This window comes from Rattus norvegicus, chromosome 7 (genome assembly GCF_021556685.1).
Source record: "Rattus norvegicus strain SHRSP/BbbUtx chromosome 7, alternate assembly SHRSP_T2T, whole genome shotgun sequence".
NCBI classification, from domain to species: Eukaryota; Metazoa; Chordata; class Mammalia; order Rodentia; family Muridae; genus Rattus; species Rattus norvegicus.
Genome location: NC_141540.1, coordinates 66,485,263 through 66,511,868, shown reverse-complemented (window position 1 = coordinate 66,511,868; position 26,606 = coordinate 66,485,263). Strand labels below are relative to the sequence as shown.

The window sequence follows — 26,606 nt, the reverse complement described above, 5'->3', positions numbered from 1 at the left end:
CCACAAATAAACAGCAGGAGGAGAGAGCCAGGGAGCCTCGTGCCCAGCCGAGTCCCTGTTCTTTTTGGTCAGGCACTTCCTGTCACCTGAGTGGCTCTGAGTAGAGCACAGCCATCTGCCCCAGGCAGGATGGGGTCAGGTTGGGGGCATGAGGTAGCCTCTGCTCATCCAAAGCTGGGTCAGGGGACACCGCAAGTCCCGGTGATGAAACTGGCTAAAGTAAAACATGGGTAACTCCTCAGCCGCACCCCAGGCTTTAGTCTTTATCGAGACATCTAGAATAATTTTAAAAGCAATCTTGAAATTGTTAATGCCAGTAATCACATTTTTAGGGGAGGGAGATATTTTTTAAAAACACTTTTTATTGGTTCTTTGCGAATTTCACAGCACGCAACCCAATCCCACTCATCTCCCCTCGCCCCCGTACCCGATCTATCCTTGCAACCTTCCCTTAGAAAGAAAAATAAAACCGTACTGTGAAAGCCATAGTCAAAGGGTGTCCCCCAGTATACCGTTTGGTCCACACTTCTTTGCTTGTAAATTGGCCTCTGCCCCATCAATACTGGACCCTCACAGGGCCTCCTCTTGGATAGCCTGCTGCTGCTCAGTGCTGTGGAGAGCATGTAGTCTTGGATGTGTAGGGCCAGCCCCTTCACCAGCTCCAGCGGTCTGTTGATGGGATAGATGTTAGGGTGGGCCCACCAGCTCTCCCACACCCACACCACCAGGGGGAGCTCAGCCAATGCTACAGCCAATAAGGGGCAGAGCCAGCTCTTCTGCTCTTACGGCTTTGGGGCCAGCTCATCTGTGCTCAGATGAGGGACTGGGCCAGCCAGAGCTAGCTCTCCCATGCATATGACCCCATGACCCATGGGCCAGCTCTCTAGCAGTGGGGTTGGAGGTGGGGGGTGGGATGGGGAGGGCATCTCTCCCTCATCCACTGCATTGCAGGGCCTGCTTTCTCAGGGCTGGCTCACCCTTGTCCCCACCACCAGGGTCAGCTCTACTGTGTGGCTGAGGCAAAACCCAGGGTCTGCTCTCCCAAGTGCTGCAGTGAGTGAGGGGCAGGGCAAGCTCTCCCACTCTTGTGACCCTGGGGGCCAGCTCTTCTGCCTGCTGCAGGTGTGTGTGTGTGTGTGTGTGTGTGTGTGTGTGTGTGAGAGAGATCTTTTAAAACAAAATGTAAATGATGTGAATTTCTTAACTATTTGAATCAAGTTCTTCCATTGTTAAGTCAAAGCTGTACATGAATGGTGGTGTCAGGTGATTCTTGGCTTAGTCCTCAGCTAACATTTGGTGTGTGTGGTGTCAGGTACACTTGACTCCATTCTCCCTGACTGACATCTAAGAGGAGTTACTTCCTTGGGTCCACTGGGGGTGCCGAGAACACGTCTCTACACCTTTGAAAGATCATGTGGAGCAAAGAGAATTCTACACCGGGAATGAACCCATTGGCTACCTTTGTGAGGTCAAACGTGAGAAGCCACTGTTAGTATAATTACACGTAGCACTTCAGGCACATAGTGTGTTAACCACGGTATCACAAAGTCTACACCAACACCGCCCAGGTTAAGAATCCAAGCAACAACACTCACGTGCACGCACTGTGCACACCTCCCTGTGTGTTTTTAACTACCCACCTCCTGCTGGAGGGAACTGCCACCCTGGGTTTCACACCCCACATTTTCCAGACTAAGCACGGAAGCCCAGAATGGCTGGGGACTGATCATCTCACACGCTACGCTAATGAGAACCACAAGAAGCCTTCTGCTGCTTCTTCGGGTGTGGGGAGAGCTGTGAAGTGTTGCTAGATTTATACTGCATCTCTCAGCCTGTGGCTTATCATGGATGAAGTGTATGTGAGGTGCTCCCTTACAAACGATGTTGGTGCTCCCTGTAGGCTGTGAAAATTTGCACAAGCATAACGCATTGTAGAGGAGGGACTGTAGCCAACAGTTACTTGCTTGAGCTCTAGAACTGGCATATAAAACATAGTGATAGATGTCATGAAGTTAAGGGACAGAGGGACAGATGCATCAAAACTGCAGTGAACTGAAACAGAAGCATCACCAAACTACAAAGGGTGCCAGCTGAGCCCATCACACTCCGTTCAGGGTCCTTCCCTTCCTACTCACACAGCACCTCAGCTCCAGAGGTCTGGGCTGAAATGGGGAAACCACTGAAGAATGTTTTCCTAGAAGAGGGTCATCAACATATCTAGTCTAGAAAGATTTATGTTTATTTTATAAGCATGAGTGTTTGGCCTATTTGAACATATGTTCACTGTATGCACATGCCTGAGGTCCACAGAGGCCAAAAGGTGGTGTTGGAGTCCCTGGAACTGGAGTTACAGGCTGTTGTGAGCTGCCATGTGGGTGCTGGGAACTGAGCCTCAGTCCTTCTAGGAACAGCAAGTGCTCTTAACTTCTGAGTCTTTTTTTTTTGGCCCCTTCATCAGGATATTTGATTGGCTTCTGTCACGAAATGATAGCATTATTGATGTGCACTTGCTGGTGAGGGAAACAGGATGGTTGAATGGCTGAGTATGTGGCAATTAAGTTTTACTAGTAAGAGAACCAACCAGATCCTTTTCTTCATGCTGAAGCAGAGTTTTCGAGCTCTGGTGTAAGCCCAAAATTCTCTCCCTTTCTCACTCCCCATCCCCTGTTTCGGTTAATATTAAAAATATCCTCTGACCCTCACTTGCAGGCATCATGGAGCCATATAGCATTAGCGGGGTACATTCATCTCAGTGGCGGCCAGTTTTAGGGCATCACACCACACTACTATGTCTAGCTATTCTCTGCCCCTAGCAGTCTCTCTGCCCCTGTTGCTCCTTGTTGACTCTTTGCCTTGAACTCTGCTCACATTCCCTGCAACCCAGTAAAATCAGGACTCCAGATGCTTGTAATTTAGCAATCAGATTTATATGTTAAATTCTCAATCTACACAATAAACTCACAACCAATTGATAATGATATAATCTGCCTACCTAGATAAGGTAAATTGACCTATAAAAATCCATCCCTTAAGAAATATTCATAACTACCTGTGGTTATTTAAGGCCACACGGATCTGGGCCATCCTTCTCTGCCTCCAACTTGGTTCTCTCCCTCCTTTCTCCTCTCTCTCCCCTTACCAAAACCTCTGTGCCCGCCCCACTTTCTCAATGTCCAATCACAGGCCTCGGCTTAATTTGTGCCAGCCCTCGTCTGCATATAGACATCAACCTACACTCCCCTGGTTTGGAGATAAGGATTTCCTGTCTAGCCTTGGCTATCCTGTAACCGTAACTAGCTGTGTAGATTAGGCTGGTCTGGAACATAGAGATCCACCCACCTCTGCCTCCTGAGTGCTAAACACAGAGTTTGTAAGTCATACGACGTTCCCACTTGTATCTGAAGGTAGTACTATACCATATTCTGAGTATATCCATGTTTTGTCTGTAACTCATTGCATAGGTCAGGTGTGGAATTTCTTTGTTTCTTTTTTAGACATGACATTGGTACTCCGCATGTTTCATATTTTAGAATACTTTGCATCCAGACTTGGCGATGGTAACCACTCTGCAATATTCCTGGGTTTTAGTTTATTTAGATAGGATCTCATGCAGCTTAGGCTGGCCACAAATGCACTACTTAGCCAAGGATGGTCTTGAACTTCTGACCTTCTTTGTCTCCCTCCTGGGTGCTGGGATCATGTTCCACCACACCATGTTTATGTGGTGCTGGGGACTGAACTCAGGATATACTAGGCGAGCTACATCCCCCTTCCTGCCTCACACTTTCTTCTGTCTCTGAGGTAGATGTTGCCTCTCCCAGTGGCCCCGTAAGGAGCCATCAATCCCTGTCTCTCTGGCTTCAATCTTCTGGAGCTTTACTGCCTTCGATTTGGGATGGATGAAGGTTGTGAGGCCACCATTTGAGACGTGGTGATTTTGCTTTTGTTTTCTAGACAGTGTATTCGATGGCCCCATTCCCTTTCCCGCAGTTGGCGGAGTTGAGGGAGAAGTATACCTACAACATTACACCATTTCCAGCCACAATCAAGCCCACTTCAGTTTCTGGGTAAGTTTTTTTTCTTGTTTACATCATGGAAGAACTAACATCTTTTTTTTATTACTTTCATAATTTTACAGTCCAGTCATCACCCCCCCCCCCAGTCTGCCCTCCCACAGTTTCTCATCCCATTCATCCTCCCTCTGTCTTTGAGAGGATGCCCCACCCCCACCAGGTCTCTCGTGGAGCCTCAAGGAAGACTTAATATCTTGATTTATTAAACTGAGTTAATATTTATTAAGCTTTCGAATGTATGCAGACTTACTCAGTACTTAAAATCTGAACGACTTTTCCCCAAAGGTTTGTAGACTTAGATTCAAGAGAACTTTTCAAATTGTGCTTTCCAGAACAAAATGAGACATGAACTGAAGGGAAATGTAACAAACTTTCAAAGCTGTAAAATACTCCGGGTCTCAGTAGTTTAAACAGCGTGAAGCTGGGGTACCAATTAGTGAATTAGCTGTTTTGGAATACTCTTTATAAAGGTCAGAAGGCCTCTCCCCTCGCTCTCAATCAATCAATGCCTCTCTCTCTCTCTCTCTCTCTCTCTCTCTCTCTCTCGCACACACACACACCACACACACACACACACACACACACACACACACACACACACACACACAAATGAATGGTCCTAACCCATTGAAATAGGGAAGAGCCGCCCCTCACACCACACATCTGGATGAATCCCATTTGGGTTGAAATGTTAAGTGGAAAATAAATATATAATGATAGAATAAGAAATACTTAGCAGAAGAAAATGTCAAAGAACTCCCCTCTCCCCCATTTCTTTGGAATTGAGGCAGACTTAGTACCTGACTAAATAATTCAGAAATGGAGGGGAAAGTAGATTTACATACATTAAAAGAATTTCTTACATGACCTAAACCATAAAAGAACAGGCCCTCCATAACCAGACTGAAAAACATTTGCAGAAATATATTTTTTAACTTCTGGAAAATAGAGACTGATCTCTCTAATATACAGACTTCCTAAAAATTAATCAAAGATGGCCTCCGGGCTAATCAAAGCACTGGGGCAAGCAGGTAGGGCAACTCTGTTAGCACTAAAAGAAACCCAGTTTAAAATAACAGATTCTCTTTGGTATGTTCGTCTGTCTTCACTGTCTGAAGGGCCTAAGTTCATAATGTTTGGTAATGTCCTCTGTGGCTAAGGCTGTGAAGACACTTATTTATTTTTTTTAAATGGAGTTCTATTTCATGTTCAGCAGTGTGCAGTGTTTGAATCAGGTTAAATATTTACCCTTTGATAGCTTTTTAAAAATACATTTTTATTTACTGTGAGGATTTCCTTGGCGAGTGTGCATGTGCGTGTACGTGTGTGTGTGTGTGTGTGTGTGTGTGTGTGTATGTGTGTGTGTTTAAATCATATCCATCTCTCCCTCCCTCCTCCATCCCCCCTTGGCAGCCAAAAGTCCCCTCCCAATGTAATGGCCTCTCTTTTATGGTCACCTTCTGAGTTTGATTAGTGTCCATATGCATATGGGTGTGGGGCCAGCCATCTGAGCAATGACAGCCAGTGATTAAATGCTCGAAGAATGGCTCTCCGTGCTCCGGTGCTCATCAGCTGCAACTAGCTCCTCAGCATGGCATGGGGATCTCATAAATTCCTTCCCCACCTATGCTGGAATTTGGACTGACTTGACCTTGTGCAGGGAACCACAGCAGCTGTGAGCTCATGGATGTAATGGTCACATCATGTCCAGGGGACAGCATTTCACAGCATTCCTCTGATCCTTCAGTGCTCCTCCCATCCTCCAACACCCCTCCAGCACCCCGCCCATCCTCCAGCACCCCGCCCATCCTCCAGAAGCCCCTTCCATTCTCCAGCACCCCGCCCATCCTCCAGAAGCTCCTCCCATCCTCCAGCGCTTACACCTCCCCACCCCCATCCCCATCTTGAATACCCAAAAGTTACTTCTTCTGAGCACTTAGAACAGTTTGGAGTCTTTACGTTAATTGCTGCCCACAGTAAAGCAAAACTTCTTTGACCATGGTTGAGAGCAGCACACCAGCTGTGGGCATAAACATAAATATTTAACAAAACAACAGTAGTTGATCCTCCCACCCCTCAGGGCCTGTGTCCTCCTCAGCCATAGGCTTTGCCTGGCTTTACAGCACCAGGCATGATTTCCCTCCTGTGGAGCAGCTTTCAAATCCAATCAGAATGCAGTTGGTTATCTGCAACAGTCATGCCATTTGGTCATAGCTTCTCTGACAGTCCTGCGTTGTAGTGTGCAAGGTTCACTACTGGATAAGGTCGTGCACGAGGACATATACTCTTATACATTGTGGATCAGAGGTTATTCAGGCTTTGTGACAATCTGGTAGTATTTGACCCAAATACTGTCGTGTGTTTCCCTTTACTCAGCAATTCTATATATGAATTCCCCCAAAGATTTATTTTTACATACAAAACATATTATAAATTTTGTCCTAGGATAATACTGGAAACTACTCAGGTGGGCGTCCTCTAGCAACTATGAACATGGGCTGTGTAGATTTAATACAACTATGAAAAATATCAAGGAGGCTCTATGTAAAATATTGAAATATGTTTGTGATTGAAGGTATGAAAGACCCCCAGAGTGGGGAGACCCTCACTCAAGTCTCGGGATAACGCGACCCCCCCAAGAACTCACACAAGACCGTCCTTGCTGTAATCACATGAGGTTTATCGATAGGAACCAGTACACTGGGGTCAAGACTCGTATCCCACGCAGGGGCACAGGAGTTTGACCCCCAGTAGCTGGGAGAAGAGGTATTTAAAGGAAGAAGCCACAACCCAAGGGGGCAGGAATGGCCTCATTGGAAAATGTGGAGAATATCAGTGAAAAATCACAAGGAGAAGCTTCCTGTCTCTCAAGATTGTTATTGTTTTTAAGATTGTAATCTAACTTTATGGTCAGCTAATTCCTGGGAGAAGCTTTCTGTTATCTTTACTAGGTCAGGAATCATCTAAGGGCCTTGTCTTTTTAAGCCCTTTTATCTAGTTTCTGGGAGAGCAGGCTCAAGAAATGTGACCTTTTATCTACTTACAGGTAGAGAGCAGGGTCTGGAATTTGAGGTATTTAGGGCTTCTTAGGGGTGAGATAGCATTTCTAAACTTCTGACTTTTTGGCTGTATTTTTTATTCTTTCAGGTACAGAGGGATACACACACACACACACACACACACACACACATATATATATATATATGTGTATATATATATATCCACAGTTATGTCTCTGCCTATACATAGATAACTAGAGAATATAAAAGAATTGCTAATAAACTTGACCTATGGCAATTAGATAGGACAAGACCCAGGGAAAAATTGGCAGGGAAAAACAGGAAACTTACAAATACACACACACACACACACACACACACACACACACACACACACACACTGTCACATACACCATTTAAATCCTGTGATTCTATTCTCTTAAAAGTTGATTTTCACCATTTCTTTTCCTCTATGTTTTCCAAGGCGACACAGTAAGTCCAGAGATAGTGACGATGAGAACGGCCCGGACGATGAGGATGCTGTCGCTAGTGCTGTGGGGTGCCTTGGACCGCTCAGTGGGCTCCTGGCTCCTGAACTGCAGAAGTACCAAAAGCAGATTAAAGGTAAAGAGGGGCCTCGTTCAAATCCGGATAGAATTGGTTCACTCGAACGAGAGCATTGTTACTGTGTCCTGGAGAAGTCTTAAGTGATTCTCTGAGTGGTTACCACCATCCATAGCCTTTCTCTGCGGGGTTAACCTTTGGCAGGATCTGCCTGTATCCTGTGTTACCCACAGAGTGCCCCTTTCATTTCCTTTATAGCTACTCTTGCTTCTGCTTGTTCATCATCAGCGCTGACTGCTCCCTACTTAGAGTAGCCCAGCGTAGAGCATGTGATCTATAAATCCTCCTGGAGTTTAATTCAATTCACTGAAGACTGGCTTCCTTCTGTGTTAGGACTGAATATTTCCATTTCTTGATGGCAAGAAACTAATTGCTTCAGAAGATACTGCTAGAATCTACCCAGAGCCTTGGGCTCCCACTGCTCCCTTCCAAAGCAGCAGAGCATGTTTGGCCTCACTGTCTCCTAAGGCTCTCTTAAAGGACCATGTTTAGAACACTGATCTGCCTGCCTGCCTGTGCCCGCCTGCCCTTCCGCCCTTCTCTCTTCCCCATCTTTCCTGAATCCTCTCTCTTTCATGCCGAGCCCAGAGCCTCCCACAAGCGAGGGAGGGAAGAGCTCACTCACCCAGCTGTCGCCAGCCCTCTTAAAGAGCTCCTTTCTCACTAAGATAGGACTCCAGACCTCCTGGTACTCTATGAATCCACCCTGGAAGTTCTACGATTTGGTATTACCTCTGTCGAATGTGGTGCTCCGGATCGATGACCACACTTTATTTCCCTCACAGAAGTGACTTCCTCAGGGTTGTACAGTCCGGTCTAACGAGCTTTTAGAGGCTAGCCCGTGGTTCTCCCACTGGGTCCTTTCCCATCTTCGGTGGCAGCTCTGACTTAGAATATTTACTCCACCTCTCCGAATTAAGAGGCCCATCCTCTCGTCCAAAGGGGACAGAAATGTGCATTCAGAGACAGACACATGGGCCGCTGTGCCATATCTTTGCCCCCTGCCAGCTTGGCTGTCTTGACATTACTGAACCATCTGTTTATCGTTGTTTATGATTTAAAAGGTGGCTGCTGGCACTGCCTTTTGGTTGTGTTATTTTTGAGAGTTGTACCCAAGCCTGGACTCATTTTGAGATTGTTTGAAGCCATCTTTATCTTACTTTTCTATTGCTATGATAAGGTGCTGAGACCAGGGCAACTCATAGAAGAAAGAGTTTATTTGGGGCTTACAGTTTCAGAGAGTCGAGTCCAGGGCCATCATGGCAGTGAGCATGGCAGGCAGGCAGGCAGGCAGGCAGGCAGGCAGGCATGCATGCATGCAGCTGGAGCAGTAGCCAAGAGCTTATACACCAAGGTAAGCACCAGGCGGAGGAGAGCACATAGAGATTGATGGCTCTTTTGAAAGCTCAGAGCCTGCCCCCTTCTCCAATAGGCCACACCTCCTAATCCTTCTGAAACAGTTCTACCAGCAGGAGACCCGTTCCTCAAATATAATGAGCCACCCTCCTATGGGGGCCATTCTCATCCGAACCACCATGTGTCATATATCCTGGGCATTACCACCTCCTTCCAAGTGCTGGGACTAGAGTCACGCCCGACCATGCCTGGCTTATATAGTACTGAGGATTGCCCCTAGGGCCTTGTGCATGCTAGGCAAACTCTGTGCCAGCTGAGTTACATGCCCAGCTGCGAGTTCACCTGCTTAGAGACTGGGTTCATGTCTAGACGTTAATTCATTGAGTTGGATAAACTTTGGGTCTGGTTAATTCCGGTGTATGTTTTTATTTACGTGCAAGGTTTTCTTTCTTTCCTTTTTCTATAATAAAGTTTGTACAATTATAAAAAGTTCCACTGGGGAGTGGGGAGGGCTGGGTTCACACTGTTCTCTCTCTGTGCGTGTCTGTGACATGTACTCTTCTCTCAGCTTTTAAAACAAGCTCTGAAAATCTGAGCCAAACAAGGTCCCTTTGATTTCTGTGATGCTTTCTACGCCCTTTCTTGTCTGAATTTCAGCTTCTCGGTTTTTAGACATGGAATCAATTATTAATGTTAAAGCTTTTTTAAAAGATTGATTTATTACATACACAGTATTCTCCCTGCGTGTATGTGCCTGCATACCAGAAGAAGGGACCAAATCCCATGACAGATGGTTGTGAGCCACCATGTGGTTGCTGAGAATTGAACTTAGACCTCTGGAAGAGCAGCCAGTGCTCTTAACCACTGAGCCATCTCTCCAGCCCCAATGTGAAAGCTGTTTTTTTTTTTAAATATTTTATTATTTTGCTATGTAGCTTCTTATTGACCCTTTGTTTGATGATTTATTTGACTGATTTGTGTGTCTGTGTCCTTGTGGACATATTTGTGTGGACTCTTGTTGTACACGCAGAGGCCAGAAGAGGGTGGTCATATCTCTTGGTGCTGGAGTTACAGATGTTTGTGAGTCTCTGAGCTACATAGTGAGTTCTGAGGTCTGAACTCTGATCCTTATCATTGCATAGCAACTGCTCCTAACCACTGACCCATCTGTCCCCCAGTCCCAGTGCTAAGGGATCTAGAGTCTGTGATCTTGGCCTCTGGTCAGTTTTCCTTTCTGGGCAATTATAAATCAGGCTAGACATCACTTTCTCATCAATAGTGCTTCCTAGTGATTTTGTTCAATATATTCTTTTTTTTTTTTTAAATTCTCTTCCCTTTAGAGAAGTGATTTTTGGTAACTCATGAAGTACATTTATAAGATGCCCAGATTTTCCCTGGAGACGTTCCCAGCAGACATCAGCTGAGCTGAAATCTCTGTTTCGGGTTGGGGATTTAGCTCAGTGGTAGAGCGCTTGCCTAGGAAGCGCAAGGCCCTGGGTTCGGTCCCCAGCTCCGAAAAAAAAGAACCAAAAAAAAAAAAAAAAAAAAAAAAAAAGACAAGGAACCATCAGCTGAGCTGAAATCTCTGTTTCATTGGTTCCCATGCTCAGTACCATGTGGTGCTTTAGAGAACTCTGGTTTTCTCTGCACTCACCTAGGCAGCCTGTGAATGCACATACTCACCAGAGCAAGGCTTTCTCATTCTCTGGTGTGGTCTCGATCTTACTTAAGGGACAGATCTGCTAGTTGTAGATGTCACAGGGTCAGAGACCATATCAAACAGAACTCCACCACGACAGACAATCAGAAAATGCTGGTTGAATGCACAAAAGGATTTGCTTCTCAGGGCACAGTGGTCTAAGTTTTCATACAGTCATAAAAGGTATTACTTAAAAAAAAGTATAGAAAATGTACTTGGGAAAGTCCACAGACGGTTAATACATTCTTGGGCAGGCATGAGGGTGATCATACAGTAGCTGTCATGGTACATCTTGGTACTATATTTTTCTGAGGGTGTTTTAGGAAGTGGCATGGATTTTTATCTGGAGAGAGTTGATTGCATGTCTACATCATGGAAAAAGCGCCCACAAAATCGGTCAGCCCAGGGCTCATTTCCAACCTGCAAGCTCATTAAGGGAGTGCAGAAGCAAATCAACACCAGTGCTAGATAAATCCCGGAGGACAGTTTCCTAGTTTAGAATCTCTTGGAGGTTAAGACCGGCTGTAGGGTAGTTCGTTCCCATCAGGTCCTCTCCATGACTTTGTTCCTTCCCGGGGCACAGAAGGGACAGAGGAACAGACCCTGAGGTCGAACAACATCGCAGAGCTGAGCCCAGGAGCCATCAATTCGTGTCGAAGTGAGTACCACGCAGCGTTCAACAGCATGATGACAGAGCGGATGACCACGGACATCAACGCCCTGAAGAGGCAGTACTCGCGCATTAAGAAGAAGCAGCAGCAGCAGCTCCACCAGGTGTACATAAGAGCAGGTAAGGGGGTTCTTCCAGCAGTGTGAACCCCATCCCAGTGTACAGTGACCCTAGGGTGGCCTCAGAGTTCACACTACGGTGGCAGGTACCCTACACGAGCCAAGTTAGGGATCCCTTTGTATTGTAGGAGGGCCCGGGGTCCATCGAGGAGGGGAAAGCAAGGTTGTGGGAGGGGCTGTAGGGGGCGGGGGAGCAGCCGGAATGTGAGGGAGCCGCCATGCTTGGCCTGCGGTCAGGGAACAGAGAGAGGAGAGAGAGGTGAGTGCTGGTACTTTATATCTTTCCTCCTTTTTTATTCTGTCCAAGACCTCAAAGGATGAGGCTGTCCATGTTGAGGGCGGGTCTTCCTTCCTCAGGGAACCTCGCTGGGTACCTCACAGATGGGCCCAGAGGTGTGTCTCCCAGGTGATTCCAAGTCTAGCTGACCGTGAGGATTAGCCAGCACGATTACACATTGGTATCAGACAGTCGCATATCTAGAACTTCATTTTCAACTTTATTTTATCAGGATCTAAAGAAGAACAGGACCTTGGGTTCTTCTTAGGTCCCGAGGATCAGGCTGTGGATGGTATCATACCCTGTTTACTATGCGTGCTTGCCTAGAGGGATTTACAAATGATCAAAGTGCTGCTGAGCTATGCAATCCTTGGACTTGAGAAATCTTAGAAATTCAAGCCTATGGGCCAGGGAGATGTTGGGGTTGGGGGGCAGTGTTTTTGCACAGGCCCCATGACCTGAGCTCAGTCCCCAGTAGTACTCAGAAAGCTGACCTCTGACCTCTGAATGTGCGCAGTGGTCCACATATGCACATGCAAACAAATAAGCAGGAAGAAAAGTAAGCATCTGAAAATGGAATATACTCATCTGTGCATTTGTAAGTCAAGTAGTAATTTAGCAGGAACAGTGACCATGGAAGGTGGGAGACAGAAAAAAACGAGATCTTGTGTCTCACGGATAAGCCAGCTTCAGTATCTTGGGACTGTATGAGGAGAACGATTATTGGGTGACAACGCTCTTTTCCAAGGATTGTCAAGCTTCTTTCCCCCCTTTATAATCTCTCAAATCACAGTGGACAATCCACCTTGCTGTTTAATGTATGCTGATTTGGGAGTGATTCTCCTGTTCCTAATGAAAATGTTGTCTGTCCAGAGTTCACAAAAACATAAATTCGGCCTATGGCTTCAGAGCATGTGACTGATCTCAGACAAACACTGAGAAAAACTTGGAGAAAACATCAGAAAGAAAATAGGGAAATCCCGAAGGCTCTTACTCTACCGACTTTGACTCATCAAGAGGGCGATCATGAAAGAAACTCACAATGACAACGTTTTAGCTTTCAAAACACTGGCCCACACATTTCCTCCCTTTGTCCTTATATCTCCCAGGAAGAGTTAACAGGTTAGCGTTTGTCTGGGGTTTACAGCGATTGTGAGTGGTCAGGCCACAGTGAGAGCCAGAGCACTGCCATCTTTAGTGTAGTCCTTTGTCAGAAACATCCTTGAGAGAATGGCAAGCAGTTGCTGCTGGGTTTTAAGTTTGTCCGGTGGCTTGTACTTTAGTCAGGAATCAGCAACTTAAGGTCTGAGACCAAATCCTGCCTGGTGCTTGTTTGTATAGTTTTTGTTGTTGTTGTTTTTTGTTTTTATGGTTTTTATGGAATAAAGTTTTATTGGAACATGGCTATTCCCATTTTTTTACACCTTGTTTATAATTGCTTCAATGCTACAGTAGTTAAAAGATTTATAGTCTGGGAAGTTTGCTGATGCCTTCTCTAGAGCTCCCTTTGTTGTCCTTAAAGAAGGGGAGATTGCACCTCAGAGGAAAAGTCGTGGAGCATTGGCCTCTTAATTTTAGGGTACAGCCATTTAGAGATTGGCTGAAGTTCAGAATGTGTTTCAGCAAGTTTGCTGATTCTTCCTCAGCTCCTGGGTAGGGCCTAGACTTTGAGTAGTAAGGTTTAGAGGAGATGGGAGGAGATGAGATTAAATGAGCGAGTTACCTTTAAGGCACAGTAAAAGACTTCAGCTTTTGAGAATGAAAGGGGTGATATGAATAGTACTTGAGGTACCCGATTCCCAGGGTAAGGAAAGCCTGAGGTACCAGATTCCTAGGGTAGAAAAGACAGAAGTCGAGGTCTTTAAGACCTGAGAGCTCCTGTTTTCTCGGGAAGATTAGGAGAAAGGTTATTGCAGAGAGTTTGGTGGAAGTGTTGAGAATAAGAGGAAACGTAAAGGCAGTAATAAAGATTGGGATAAATCATTGAAGGGTCTGAGAGAAGAGGGGAAAGGAGGAAAGATCGTTTGGTGACATCAAGGTCCCAATGGAACAAGAAGTCATGAACTTTTGAAGGGCTGGGATTCAGAGAAGAGAATGTAGGACTTCAATCTCGGGTTGGAGCGTCTCTGGGAAGTGGCAAAGGCATGGGAATGCTGGGATGTATGATTGTTAGTGTGGCCATTGCTCTGCTGAGCAGCACACGTGTAAAACATGTGCTGGGCAATTTAAGGATGGACAAGGAGCTGAGAAAGTAGGACAGAGGCAGGCATCTACCAGAGAGAGAGAGAGAGAGAGAGAGAGAGAGAGAGAGAGAGAGAGAGAGAGAGAGAGAGAGACAATGCATTTATGTGCATACGTGCGTGTGTGCGTGCGTGTGTGTGTGTGTGTGTGTGTGTGTGTGTGTGTGTTGGTGGTGGCAAGGCGGTTCAGGACAGCCAGTGGAGGGAGAGCAACCATCAGGCAATGGGCACATCCATCCAAGAACAGTAAATTTGCTGCGGAAGATGGCAGCATGTCAGGTGATGTGGGTAATGTTTTTAGTGAGATTGAGGTGTGACCGGAGATAAATGATTAGAGTTGAGAAGGGTGGAGGGAAGTTGGCTAGATGACACAAGCCTCAGGGAGAAAGGGAACTTAGCTCAGGTGGGGAGATGTCTCCTCAGTGCTTCTGGCCATTGCCCTCATTCCTGGGGCTCGTGGTGTGAAATTCTACGTCATAGACAGGAATTTGGTCACAGCCTCAGGAGGAGGAGACCAGCAGGCCCTCAGTGCCCCCAGGACACTGCTGCTCTAACTGTCTTTTGGCTTCCAAAGCCCACTGTGCTGTGGGCGCAGGTTTCATTTTAGGGCCAGGCCTGGGGACAGCGTGAGCCCACTGGGTGTATTCCCTCTGACAAGATCTTCCGAGCTGTGCAGCGTGCTGCTTTCCTGCCTCTCAGAGTCCGATGACTCGTTAACTCACATCGTTACAGTTTATTGTATTGTTTTTAAATTTTTTTCCAAGATTTTCTAGATAGCCTGACCTCTAAGGTGGCTTTTCAGAGACAGAAACTGTAAAAATCATTAGGAAGTCTGAGCTTTCTTTAGGAACGCACGGGGTCAGCAGGGAGCCTGTTCTGTTTTAGGTCTCTGTTAGATTTTTCATGACTGACCATAACTGAGAGGAACAGTTTGAAGGACAATGGGGCTGATTTTGGTTTGAGGGTCACCAGGTTTCAGGCTGTGGTCAGTTGGCTCCATCTCCATGGCCTGACGTAGTGAAGACGAGGGTGTAGGAAGAGGTCATGGCAGAGAAAAGTTGCTCATGACACTGCAGCCAGGAAGCAGAGCCACAGGGAAAGAGACTGGGAACAGGATACACCCTTCAATGGCTCCCCCCTCTCCTGTGACCCACTTCTACAGGGTCACCTTCAACCACCTCCAAATAGTTGACTCAACTGTAAATTCTTTGAGGAACAATTACCTCATGATGTTAGGTCAATGGCATGATGATGTCATCAGCAACTGGGTCTACCAGCTGTGGAGCAAGCCTCCCATACAGGAGCCCTTTGGGGGAATATACCCATTTAAACCGTAACATACCCAGCCCTCGGTGCTCTCTTATCTGAAGAAGGAGGGACTGGGCATCCCAGGCAAACTAGGGTTGTCAGTTTCTACTGTCCTCAGTCACATGGCTCTGCCAGCACCCGGAAAGCTTTTGGGGAAAAGATTTGGGAAAGGAATGCTCTGTGAGATTGTCCTGAAGACAGATGTGTTTCTGCATAATGTGTTTCACACAGGCTTTCAACCTTTCTTGCAGACAAAGGGCCAGTGACCAGCATCCTCCCATCTCAGGCAAATAGTTCTCCGGTGATCAACCATCTTCTTCTAGGGAAAAAGATGAAAATTACAAACAGAGCAGCCAAGAATGCAGTCATCCACATGCCTGGCCACGCGGGAGGAAAAATATCTCCTGTCCCTTACGAAGACATTAAGACAAAGCTCAACTCTCCGTGGCGGACTCACATCCGAGTCCACAAAAAGAACATGCCAAGGACCAAGAGCCATCTGGGCTGTGGAGACACAGTAGGGCTAATAGAAGAACAGAATGAAGGCTGTAAGACCAGCAGCTTGGGGGCAGCTGAGGAGTTTCCCTCCAGTTGTGCAGTAACAGCTCAGAGTGAGGGCAGCAGCGGTGACAGCGTCACTCCGAGGACAATCGAAGGGCAGTCTCCAGAGCCCGTATTTGGGGATGCTGACGTTGATGTGACTGCAGTTCAGGTGAAATTAGAAGCCTTGGAACTTAACCAAAGGGATACCACGGCAGAAACTGAGTCCAAGGGGCAGCGGCATGCCCCAGAGTTAGTCGATGCCCCTGGAGAAAACCAGACTGTCAGCAAATCTCTCCCGGGAAGCAACTCAAAACCCCCCATCTTCAGTCCCTTCCCCAGTGTCAAGCCGCTGCGAAAGTCAGCCACAGCCAGGAATTTGGGATTATATGGCCCTACCGAAAGAACCCCAACCATGCACTTCCCTCAGATGAGCAGGGGCTTCAGCAAGTCAGGCATGGGGAGCAGCAGCACCAAGAAGCGATGACGCCTCCTAGTGGTTGGCTCAGCGGCTAGACTCACAAGGCGAGGCATGGTGGCTAAAGCAAGCTAGCCAGGCCCTTCCTGTTTCATTTGTCCAATAAAAAACGAACTGAGAGGTTTAAAGCTGAGCGCCAACAGCCCTATCCAAACGGGTACCGGAAGCTCCGTGGTGGGAACCAGATGGGACCTTTTCCCACCTTCTGGGTAACTGGTCAAGTGGATTCTTGTGACTAAATAAATCTCGTGCTTCTCAAGTATGGAGTTTCCCCAATTTTCCTTGTGAGCTCTTTAGAAAAGACAATCTGTAGACTGTTAAGTCCTTTTCTGGCCTTCTCAGAGCCTTTTTGGGATCCCTGAAACAACACATTCCTTGGCCTTTCCGTCCTCTGGACGTCACTTACTAAAGCATGAACGAATACCAGCTTGCTAGAACTAAAACCGTAGAAAGTAAGCTTCTTAGTTGCAAAAAACTTCTGATGTTCCTCTTTCTGCTCTGTTGGGGACGGGAGGGGATTTGTGTGTGTATGAGCAAGAGTGCCTGTGTGTGCGTGTGTGAGCATGTGCAAGCATGTGTGTGTGTGTGTGTGTGTGTGTGTGTGTGCGTGCGTGCGTGCGTGCATGCACGCGCCTGTATACTTTAATACTTGTCTTCAGATTATTTTTTATTTATATGCTAAAGCATAGCAGAAATGTCAAGATAGCCTTTCTGTAACTTTCTATTTCTACCCGTGAGAAGAAAACCTTTAAATCAGTTGAAATTGAAGTTAATAACCAAATCGAAGACCATATGCAGAGATCACCTTGGGCTATGCATTAAACAGCTACTCTGAACGGTTTGCTGATTTCCACCTTTCCCAAGGCTCATTTTCTTCTCGCAAGGATTTGATGGGCTCTGTGTGGAACTTGAGCATCCTCTGAACGTGGTTCCGATAGCTACCAGCTCTCACTCCATTGCAGATGCGCAGCTCAAAGCCAGGACACCGCACAGTGACTGTTACTTGAATTTTGTGGTTTTGGGTTGTGGTACTTTGTTACTTGAACACTGCCTTTCTCTGGAGAAGCCCCTCTTCCCCTAGTTCTTTCTATCTTTCCACTCCTACCTTGGTCCCAGCAGATCGGAGAGAGCATCTCTTGTCTTTACTATGCAGTCCGGAACTCTGAGCCACACAGGTGAAACGGCACTTCAGTAACTCGAGGTAAACAATCCAGTGTGTCACAGGACCTCACTCTGTTTCTTCTAGTACGATAACCTGGCTTACTGCTCTTTGTCCACGAGTACTGACTTCAGAGCTTGTGGGAGCTGCGACTAGGAAGCCATTTAATACACAGCCTCCTGACTCAAAGGCTCTTTCTCTAGATGGTATAGAGTCCTGTGTTCACAGAAGGAGCTGTGAAACTGCCTCACCTTGAAAAGTTAGTTCCTTTTCAACATGCTTCATGCGTCTATCCTTTGGAAAAATGAAGGGCTCTCCACTCAGGCTCCGCCGTCATTAGCCCAATACGGCGCCATCTTAACCTTCCTTCCCCAAAGCCTTTGGCAGTTCTGGGAGGAACTCTGTTGAAGCCGGTAGCGTTGGTTCGAGTGAGTTGCTTTGCTATTTCTGAAGCCAGGGCTGGTTACAGAAGGTTTTTTTTTTTACAATGAGAAGTACTCATTTTTTAATCACATAGAGTAGAGTTGTGTGGGCTCTTTTGAATGAAAAGCTGCTACAGGACTGACACATTTTATCCCCCACATGGTATTTTTACCGGAAAGGACCGGAAGATGGAATAGCTAGAAGTCATTACAGTTTGTTTGGTCCTGGAGTTCTATCTGAAGTTATCAGACAGCTTCCTCTGCCTGGAGGGAAGGCCGTGGGTGGGGGTGGGTGGCCTTACTTTGAATGCCATCCCCAGGTGATGCGACCCACTGTTTTCCAAAGTTAAGCACAAGAAAAGAATTTCTTTTATCCACTAAACTTCATTTACAATGACCCCCTCATTATCTTCTTTTTCCTTGATAATTCAAATCCCCCCACACCCTCTGGAAGCCTGACTTGAATAGAAAATGTTTCTCTCCCAACCCTGGCTCCCTGAGGGTCTGGGTGTTTGGAGGGAGGAGATGGGAAATCAGGTGGGGCTGTCTACCAACTGTTCTCTCAGTATCTCTTCCTGCTATGTCTTCAGAAAGAGCCCGGTGAGACAGCACAGGGTATGGATGAGTATCAGTTGTACAAATAGCTGGGAGAAAAAACATTTTTTTTTTGGTGGTAAAAATGACCAAGTCGACTTAGGAAACCCAACAGACCCCTGTTAAAGCTCTCTGTACTGACCATGCGCATGCACCATGCCAGGCAATCACAATGTGAACTGATGGACTTCTTAGCCTTGCCACTTAGAACAAGAACTCTGTAATAGCCTCCCCTCCCCCAACCCGCAGCATGTACAAAGGGGGCGGATATGGACTGGCCGTCTTCCCCAAGTGTCGGAGACTGTATGCAAACACCGGAAGAACTTAATAGTTGCAGCTATTTCCAAGTCTGCCTGTACCCTTTTCACACTTTTCTGGACATCAACTGCACCTCAGTCCTCTCCAAAAAAAAAAAAAAAAAAAAACCGATCTAGATCTAAACCTAGTTTGTAATGTTGACCTATGGCTGTAACTGTTTGGAACGATGTTCTCTCTCTCATCTGTCTTGTTCTGGAGAACTGTACTGATCACAGATAATATGCATAAAGATTCTCACTGTTGGTGTGGTGTCGTTTCCTGTCTGACAGTGTTCAGGAAACCCGGCTTTCCTTCCTCTCAGTCAGTTCTCAACCTTCTCTCCTATATCCCGCTTGATCACAGGAATGAGGGAAACTCATTTAGGCTCCGTGAAGCTCTGTGCATTCCTGATCTCACCACTGAGTACAGGGTACCCTGTTACCTGCCCAGAATGGGGGAGAGGAGCAGGTTCCTGAACAGAAGTGGGCAGAGGAAGGAACCCAGGGAGGGAGAGATTCTATGTATATGGTGTACATATAGATTGACTTTTAGACCTACTATTTTACTTTGTTTACTAGAAGAGAACAATAATATACATTTACTTCATCATCTTTCAAAAACCTCTGCATGAACAGAGAGCTAGGATCACATGTCCAGCTTGTGCTTCTCCGCATAAATTTATGTAATTTCCAACCTACTTCCGCTGCCACCTACGGCAGTCCTTTGAAGCAGCATCTCAAAGACATCACTTTTCCTAATTCGAAAAGTGGCATGTTTTAGAAACTTTCAAAAATACAAGGGTTCATTCATGTTTGGACATGGATCTTTTTCAGTAAGCACGTATGCATATGTGTGTGCTTCTCACAGCTTTTGGGGATTGAACCCAGGTCACTGGGCCTCCATAAATAAGAATTAGAGACCATAGAGATCATTGAAATGGGGGGTGGGGGCAGGGAGCGGTGAGCATTTGGATCATAGCAATGGAAGCTTCTGTTTCCCACATGAGATAGTTCATTAAAGTCAGCAACATCTGTGGCCAGGAGCCTCTGCTTTAAAGCTATGGATGGGACGAGTTTATAGATGATGGCTCACTGATAGAGGTGGGCTGTGCCCACCGTACTTGGGGATCGATGGGGTCTGGTCAATAGGAGCATCAGCTCCCACATAGGATACTGAGTATCCCGGCTCCACTGTCATAGCAAGAGACCACAGACTGGGTGGCTTCATCAATAAATAGCTTTGGAGTTCTAGGGACTGGAGGTCCAAGGTGAAGATATTGCAGGCTTGGTGTTCAGTGAAGAAGCACTCTTCTTAGTTTGTAGGTGAACAGATGTATGTGTGTGTGTGTGTGTGTGTGTGTGTGTGTGTGTGTGGTGGAGGGGGAGTTGCTCACCCATGTTCTATCATATTGCTGCCAGAGTGGTCCCAGAAAAGTAAAATGTTAACAGGCTCATCTTTCTATTACTCCTTCTGGAGGATTAAAAAGCAAACTCATCAGGTCAATCCTGGCTGTGAACGATTCTCTACTGTCTTCTCGTGGCCTTTCCCGTTTGTCAGCATTCTTGATTTAGCATCTCCAGAACAGTACTACTGAGCTTTTGCTGAGCTTATGTGGGTCAGGCATTACTTGCCCCTCAGGGATCACTATTCCAGGTAACAAAGCAAGGTGGTTATATAGTCTTGGCCATTGCCACCCGACTGGTAAATCACAGAGTGTGCTGTCTGACCGAAGCCTGATAACTTCCTTTGCTAGCTGCCTGACAAGTAGGTACATTAATTAGTTTTGTGTTATTGTGACAAATACCTTAAATAATCAAAAAGGTTTCTAGGCTCATGCTTCCAGAACCTTCTATTGGTGGTTGATTGGCCTGTGCTGTTCGGGGTATGTGGTAGGATGGTGGTGGTAGTGAGAGCACTGTCAACCACCTCATGGTCAAAGCCACCAAAACAGGAAAAGAAAAGTCTACAGCCCCTTCAAGGGCACAGCCAATGACCTGGAGACTTCTCACTAGTCCTCTTTGAATTTTTCTACCTCGTCTCAAGGGGTACCAGGGTGGAGACCAAGATTTTAACACAGGCTTCTGGGAAAGATTTACTATGCAAACTATGGCTGTCAAATAGAACTTTAAGTTCCTCGAGGTCTCAGCTCCTCAATATTTTCATCCTCCATGTTCACAGAGCCTAGACCACCTCCTTGCTCCAGTTTGCCTGAGGAATGGCCTCTCATTCTTGTAGTCTCGGCCCACATATCACTGGGGTCACTATGCCACTTCCTCCTCGGAAGACCGAGGGCGAGTCATTTAGCATTTGGGGATTTCAGTGTTCATACCTGTATAACAACCTCAGGTTCGTGTTGGCTGTTGTGGTCCTATGCTATCGTTAATTAGAATTCACCACCTTCCTTTCATAACAAAGGCTTGGTTTTGCCTGGTGAGCTAGCCCCCACCTCCCTCTGTCTGTAAACTTCTGGTGAGATCGATGTCCTGAGGGTACAAGGCCTAAGCTGAGAGACCCTCAGCATCTTCCTCCACCCTGGCTGTGGTGACTGATCTTTAGCTCCTGCATAAGCAAAGCAACTCAGTTCCTGGGCTCTTCCTTTGAACTTTCTTGTTCTGCTGGATTTGAATTTGGAAGGGAAGAAAACTAAAAGGTGATGCTGGCCACTGTCCTTTTATCACAAGGGGACAGCTTGTTGGAGAATCGTGGAGCTGAGAGAGAACGCAGGCTCGTTCCAAGTCACCTTGGCTCAGAACTAGACTTGACCCATGCCGTTTCGTCCCAACACCTTTCATGACATCAATTAATCTTCCACTTCTTGGTGATAGCCAGTCTGGTTGTAATTCCTATCACAGGTATGGAAAAGAACTTCCTGGTCACAGAGGAGTTAACGATGCCTGCCAATGAGAATGGCACAGAGGATGTCAATGTCTGTGAGTCCACAGTGTTTACTGTAACACAGACGTCTTCTGAGATCTCTTGTTTCTCGGTGTCTTCGCCATCCTTAGAACAGAAAATATGGAGAAGTGAGGTTGGGGGAATTGGGGCAGCTTTAGGGCAAGCATGGTGCCTTTAGGCTCTTTGACCCTCTGACCACCTCGATTCTTCTCCCCTTGTGGGAAACAATGCCAAGTATGACCCACGCCCCACCCCCATCCCCATCTGGTCTGCTGACATCTGCTGCTTTCATGGTTGAGAAGTGTAGAGTGACTAAAAAGGAGAACAGTTTTTATTTTTATTTTTCTCCCAAACTCAACAAAAGTTAGGAGCCCCAGCAGCATATATGGGAGCAGAACAGAATTAGAGTGAATTTCATTTTGCCTTCCTCGGTGACCACAAAGTTTCCTCTGAAAGCTCCATGTGTCTCTGATGTAGCCAGAGAGCTAAATCAGAGATACTGTGTCTACAGTGTAGCAAGAGAACTGAGTGGGGCCGGCCTCTCAAGCCCTGTGGGGTTCAGCAGAGTTACTGGAACATTCAGTGGGAGCACATGAGAAAGGCCTCTTGAGAAGTTGAGGCAAATCTTGCCCATGCCAAGGGGACAGAAGGACTTGTAAGCCCCAAACTGTAAACCCAGTGTCTGAATCACTGGTGCTAATGAGACCTTACTTGGACCAAAGGGTGCCAAGGTCTGAGAGAAGCTGAGTTGCCTACAATCTAGGCAATTAACTGAAAATGAGGGCATGCTTAAAGGTACCCCATGTGGCATGCCACCGTCCGTACATCCTAAGAAAACACTACTACCACCATTGATAAAGCAAAAGCAATGGAACAAATATAGGTGCTTCTATAAAAGAGTGACCCGAGAAAGGAGTGTTTGTGAATCAAGGGATCATTGTCTCTGGGAAGCCAGACCTGGCGAAGTCTAGTTAGAGGCACAATCACATGTTTAAGTCAATACCAAAGGGCAGGCTCTCTGCTCCATTAGAAAACTCACTGATACGGTATTTACATCAACTGAAAATTGAGCTCCAAGTATAGCAAAATGTTATCCCACCCTCCCCCCGCCGGAAATCCTGAAGTCTGTTTTCAGATTCCTTGACCAAATAGAAAAGCAGGATGATGTGTCATGGGCCCCAGGAGACTTGCTTAGCCTGCATGTTAGCACATGTAAGATCGCTCAGTTCAAGTATGCTGTGATCTTAGTTTCTGTTGGAATTCTGGTGTGATTTGAGAGGTTGTATTGATAAGCTGCTTTTACCTTAAAGACAGATGTTCACTGAAGTAAGTAGTTAAATCCAGTGTCTTGGTTAAGGTTTTACTGCTGTGAGCAGACACTATGACCAAGGCAACTCTTATAAGGACAACATTTAATTAGGGTTGGCTTACAGGGTCAGAGATTCAGTCCATTATCATTATGGTGGGAGCAGGGCAGCATCCAGGCAGGCATGGTGCAGGAGGAGCTGAGAGTTCTACATCTTCATCCGAAGGCTGCTAGTGGAAGACTGACTTCCAGGCAGCTAGGGTGAGGGTCTTATAGCCACACCCACAGTGACACACCTACTCCAACAAGGCCACACCTCCAAATAGTGCCACTCCCGGGACTGAGCATATTCAAACCGTCACATCCAGTAAAAATGAAAAATCTGTAAACCAGTTCTCATCACGTTCTGGCACAGGTTTTGTTTCTGATGCCAGCTGTAAACAGCTTGACAGCATGTCACAAACAAATCTTTTCAACACTGGGTCCTGAATTAGTCATCTTTCCTCATAAAAGCAAACGGTGTGGGCATAGTTAACATCAACCATCTTAAGGAATTCTTGGAGTCAGCAATGACTTAGTCCCTTGGCTCTTATGAAATCTTAGTCAGATGATGCTGTCCACCTTTCATACCTTCAGGGCCACAGTCTCTGTGTGCTTTGTATAGCAGTGAGGTTGAGCCTGAGCTTCGTGTGGTCCTGCCTCGGACTAGTTTTTGAAGTCCCTGGATACCACCAGTAACGGACTAGGTATGTTGACGACAGACAAAGCCCCTAACTTGCCTCTTCCTGCTTCGTACCCATCTCTTGATGTAGATGTGTCTTTTAACTGCACTAAGGCCATTTCTTTAGAGACGTTACATTTATCATCGGCGCTCCTAATAAAACAACAGGTGAGTCGAATTGGCAGAATCAGTCTGTCAGCCATCTACAAAGCTGAAATTGGCAGCTCTACCTTCCAAACTCCTTTTATTAAAACAACAACAACAACAACAACAACAACAACAACAACAACAACAACAACAACAGCCCCCCCATGTATAGGTGTTCTGCTGGCTTGTATGTCTGTGTACTGTTTCCCTGAGGAGACCAGAAGAGGGCGTCTGATCCTTTGGAACTGAAGTTTAGGGGGTAGGGAGTCTTTAGAGATTTTTAAAAAATTTTAATTTATTACTTTATTTATTTACATTCCATCTGTTGCCCCCTTCTCAGCCCTCCCCCCAGTTCCTCATCCCATCCCCTCTTGCCTCTGAGATGCTCCGTACCCCGGCATTCTCCTTCCCTGGGGCACATCTTCTCCCACTGAGGCCAGACCAGGTAGTCCTCTGCTGGGGGCCTGGGACCAGCCTGTGTGTGCTGCATGGTTGGTGGCCCAGTCCCTGAGAGCTCCCTGGGGTCCAGATTAGTTGAGACTGCTGGTCTTCTGGGTCACCCTCCCCTTCAGCTCTTTCAGTCCTTCCCCTGATTCTTCCATAGGGGCCTTTGAGATGTTTTAAGAAGTCATTCCGGGAATTGAAAGATCAGAGTGGAAATTAATCGACAGGAAAAATATGAGGTTTGGCTTTTCCATCTCTCAGCCCTGGTTGCAGTGAGCTGAGCTGTGTCAGCAGCCTTAATAATCAAATAGGAGTACTTTCTTGTCTCAAGGGCCGGTGAGGTAGCTCACCGTGTTTCGGTTCTTGTTGGCAAGCGTATGAGCTGACTTGGATCTCCCGGATCCACCGCTGACTCTTGTAAGTTGTCTTCTGACTTCCACATGTGTGCTGTGGCACCCGGCCCACCCCCAAATAAGTAAATAAATAATAAATGTAACAGAAACCGACCTCTGAGCAGCTGTAAACACCTATCATCTGCAGGTTAGAGCACTATCGATAACGGCTGTGCTTGTCTCCCTAGGTCACTGTGAGCACCAGTGACGTCTAATGCTGTCCAATCCACTGTCAGCGTCTGGAACATAACACACTGGCAGCTGCAGCCCCCGTAAGATACAGTCTGTGCCTGTGTGGAGGTAGCAAGAGCGTGCATGCATGTATTTTGATACAGTCTGTGCCTGTGTGGAGATAGCAAGAGCGAGCATGCATGTATTTTGATACAGTCCGTGCCTGTGTGGAGGTAGCAAGAGCGAGCATGCATGTATTTTGAGTGAGATTTTGACAATGCACTGTCCATCTACAAGTTCACACTAAGTACCTTGCAATCAAGTTACCAAAAAAGGAAAAAAAAAAAACAAAAAAACAAAAAACCAAAAACAACAACAAAAAGTCCCAAGTAAAGCTAACAATGTTTCAAGCAGGATTTCAACCATGTGTTGAGATGCATTCACAGCTATTCTTGAGTGCAGGGGCCCTTAGGCCACGGGCTGCAGACCCCCTTCTTAGATTAAGAGGGCCTGAGGTTGCAGTCCCAGGCTGGAGCTGAAGGTCTGGAAACTTCTTGAGCTGCTGTTACAAATCTCTTTTCAGAGACAAGAAAGTCTGCAGCCTGACATCTTTTTTTTTTCTTTAAAGTTTATTCAATGCCACATAATCTCCAACTTCACTGAGGTGTCCACAACTGAAACTCCATCTAAACTGGAACTCTGTTGCTGAGCCAGCCCCAGCCTCAGCTTTCTTGTCAGCCTCAGGAGGCACAGCACTCCTTCTGTAGGTGTCTCTGCCTGCCTCCCCTCTTGTGAATCTTGCAGGCCGCTCACCCTCTGGACCTTTGGGTCGAGGCCTGCTGGTCTCGGGATGGCTGCGGCGCAGGGTGGCGGGCACGATCTCCGGAGGTAGGTGCAGGTAATCTCGGAGATACTGGATGCCCTCATTTGTGAGGTACCAGTAGAAATGTCTCCACGCAAACTGCTCCTTCACATAGCCTCGAGACTTGAGAGACTGCATGGCCTTCATGACGTGAAGGTTGTCTGCCAGTTCGGGGTGTTTGGGCATGTGGACATCTTTTTTGGCAACCATCACCCCTTCCTTAAAAAGGAGTTCGTAGATGGCAATCCGGTTCTTCTTGGGTATCAACATCAAGGCGGCAGCCTAACATCCTTAGACAACAGCACCAGGAAAGACTCCCTTGTTGAAGAAGGGCGGAGCTGGCGAGTGTCTAAGCCCCGCCTACTGGGTGGGTAGCGCTTGCATTCGGGGCTGCCTTTTCCTAGGGCGTTAACTTACAAAAGTGTGTCTGCAAAGACTCTCCAGGCACAGCTAGCTAGAAAATTTACCAAATTTCTAGGCCTCTCTCACTCCAGTCATGTAGACAGCTAAGACTTAGGACCAAATTTGTTACTAACTTGTTACTACATTTTGTTTTCCTTTTGATGTTTGTATGGTTTCCTTTTCTATGCCTGTATCTTTCTGGAATTCGCTTTTAGGTAGGATGTGCATTAAAGCGTCATCTTAACATTGTTTTCCCCAAGTGTTCACCCATGCCGCCCACACCATTTGTCAAGTGGTCCCTTCTAATGATCCGAGGGCTGTCTTTACACCATGCTGAGTCCCTGTGTTTCTTAGGGTGTATTGCTGGACTTCCACATTGACAACAGATCTGTGTTCAAACTACATTACCCA

General features: G+C 46.5%; 1 protein-coding gene and 1 pseudogene across 5 annotated transcripts in view; one reads left to right on the top strand and one right to left on the bottom strand.

Annotated features, from left to right (window-relative positions):
* The window catches only part of Tbc1d30 (TBC1 domain family, member 30), a 90,164-nt gene extending 71,046 nt beyond the window's left edge, over positions 1-19,118 (top strand). For 2 of the 4 annotated variants that reach the window (XM_087556397.1, XM_087556400.1), the window contains 5 exons: positions 3,955-4,067; positions 7,557-7,696; positions 11,335-11,541; positions 12,050-12,109; positions 15,617-16,645. In XM_087556397.1, the coding sequence (XP_087412523.1) occupies positions 3,955-4,067; positions 7,557-7,696; positions 11,335-11,541; positions 12,050-12,109; positions 15,617-16,392 (1,296 nt within the window). In that variant the 3' untranslated portion in view covers positions 16,393-16,645. 4 annotated transcript variants of the gene reach the window in all.
* A 2,623-nt stretch (positions 19,119-21,741) lies between these two features.
* Positions 21,742-26,065, bottom strand: Rps10-ps22 (ribosomal protein S10, pseudogene 22; annotated as a pseudogene). Its single transcript, XR_015625404.1, has one exon. The product of XR_015625404.1 is annotated as a ribosomal protein S10, pseudogene 22, transcript variant X2 (transcript).
* Positions 26,066-26,606: the final 541 nt, after the last annotated feature.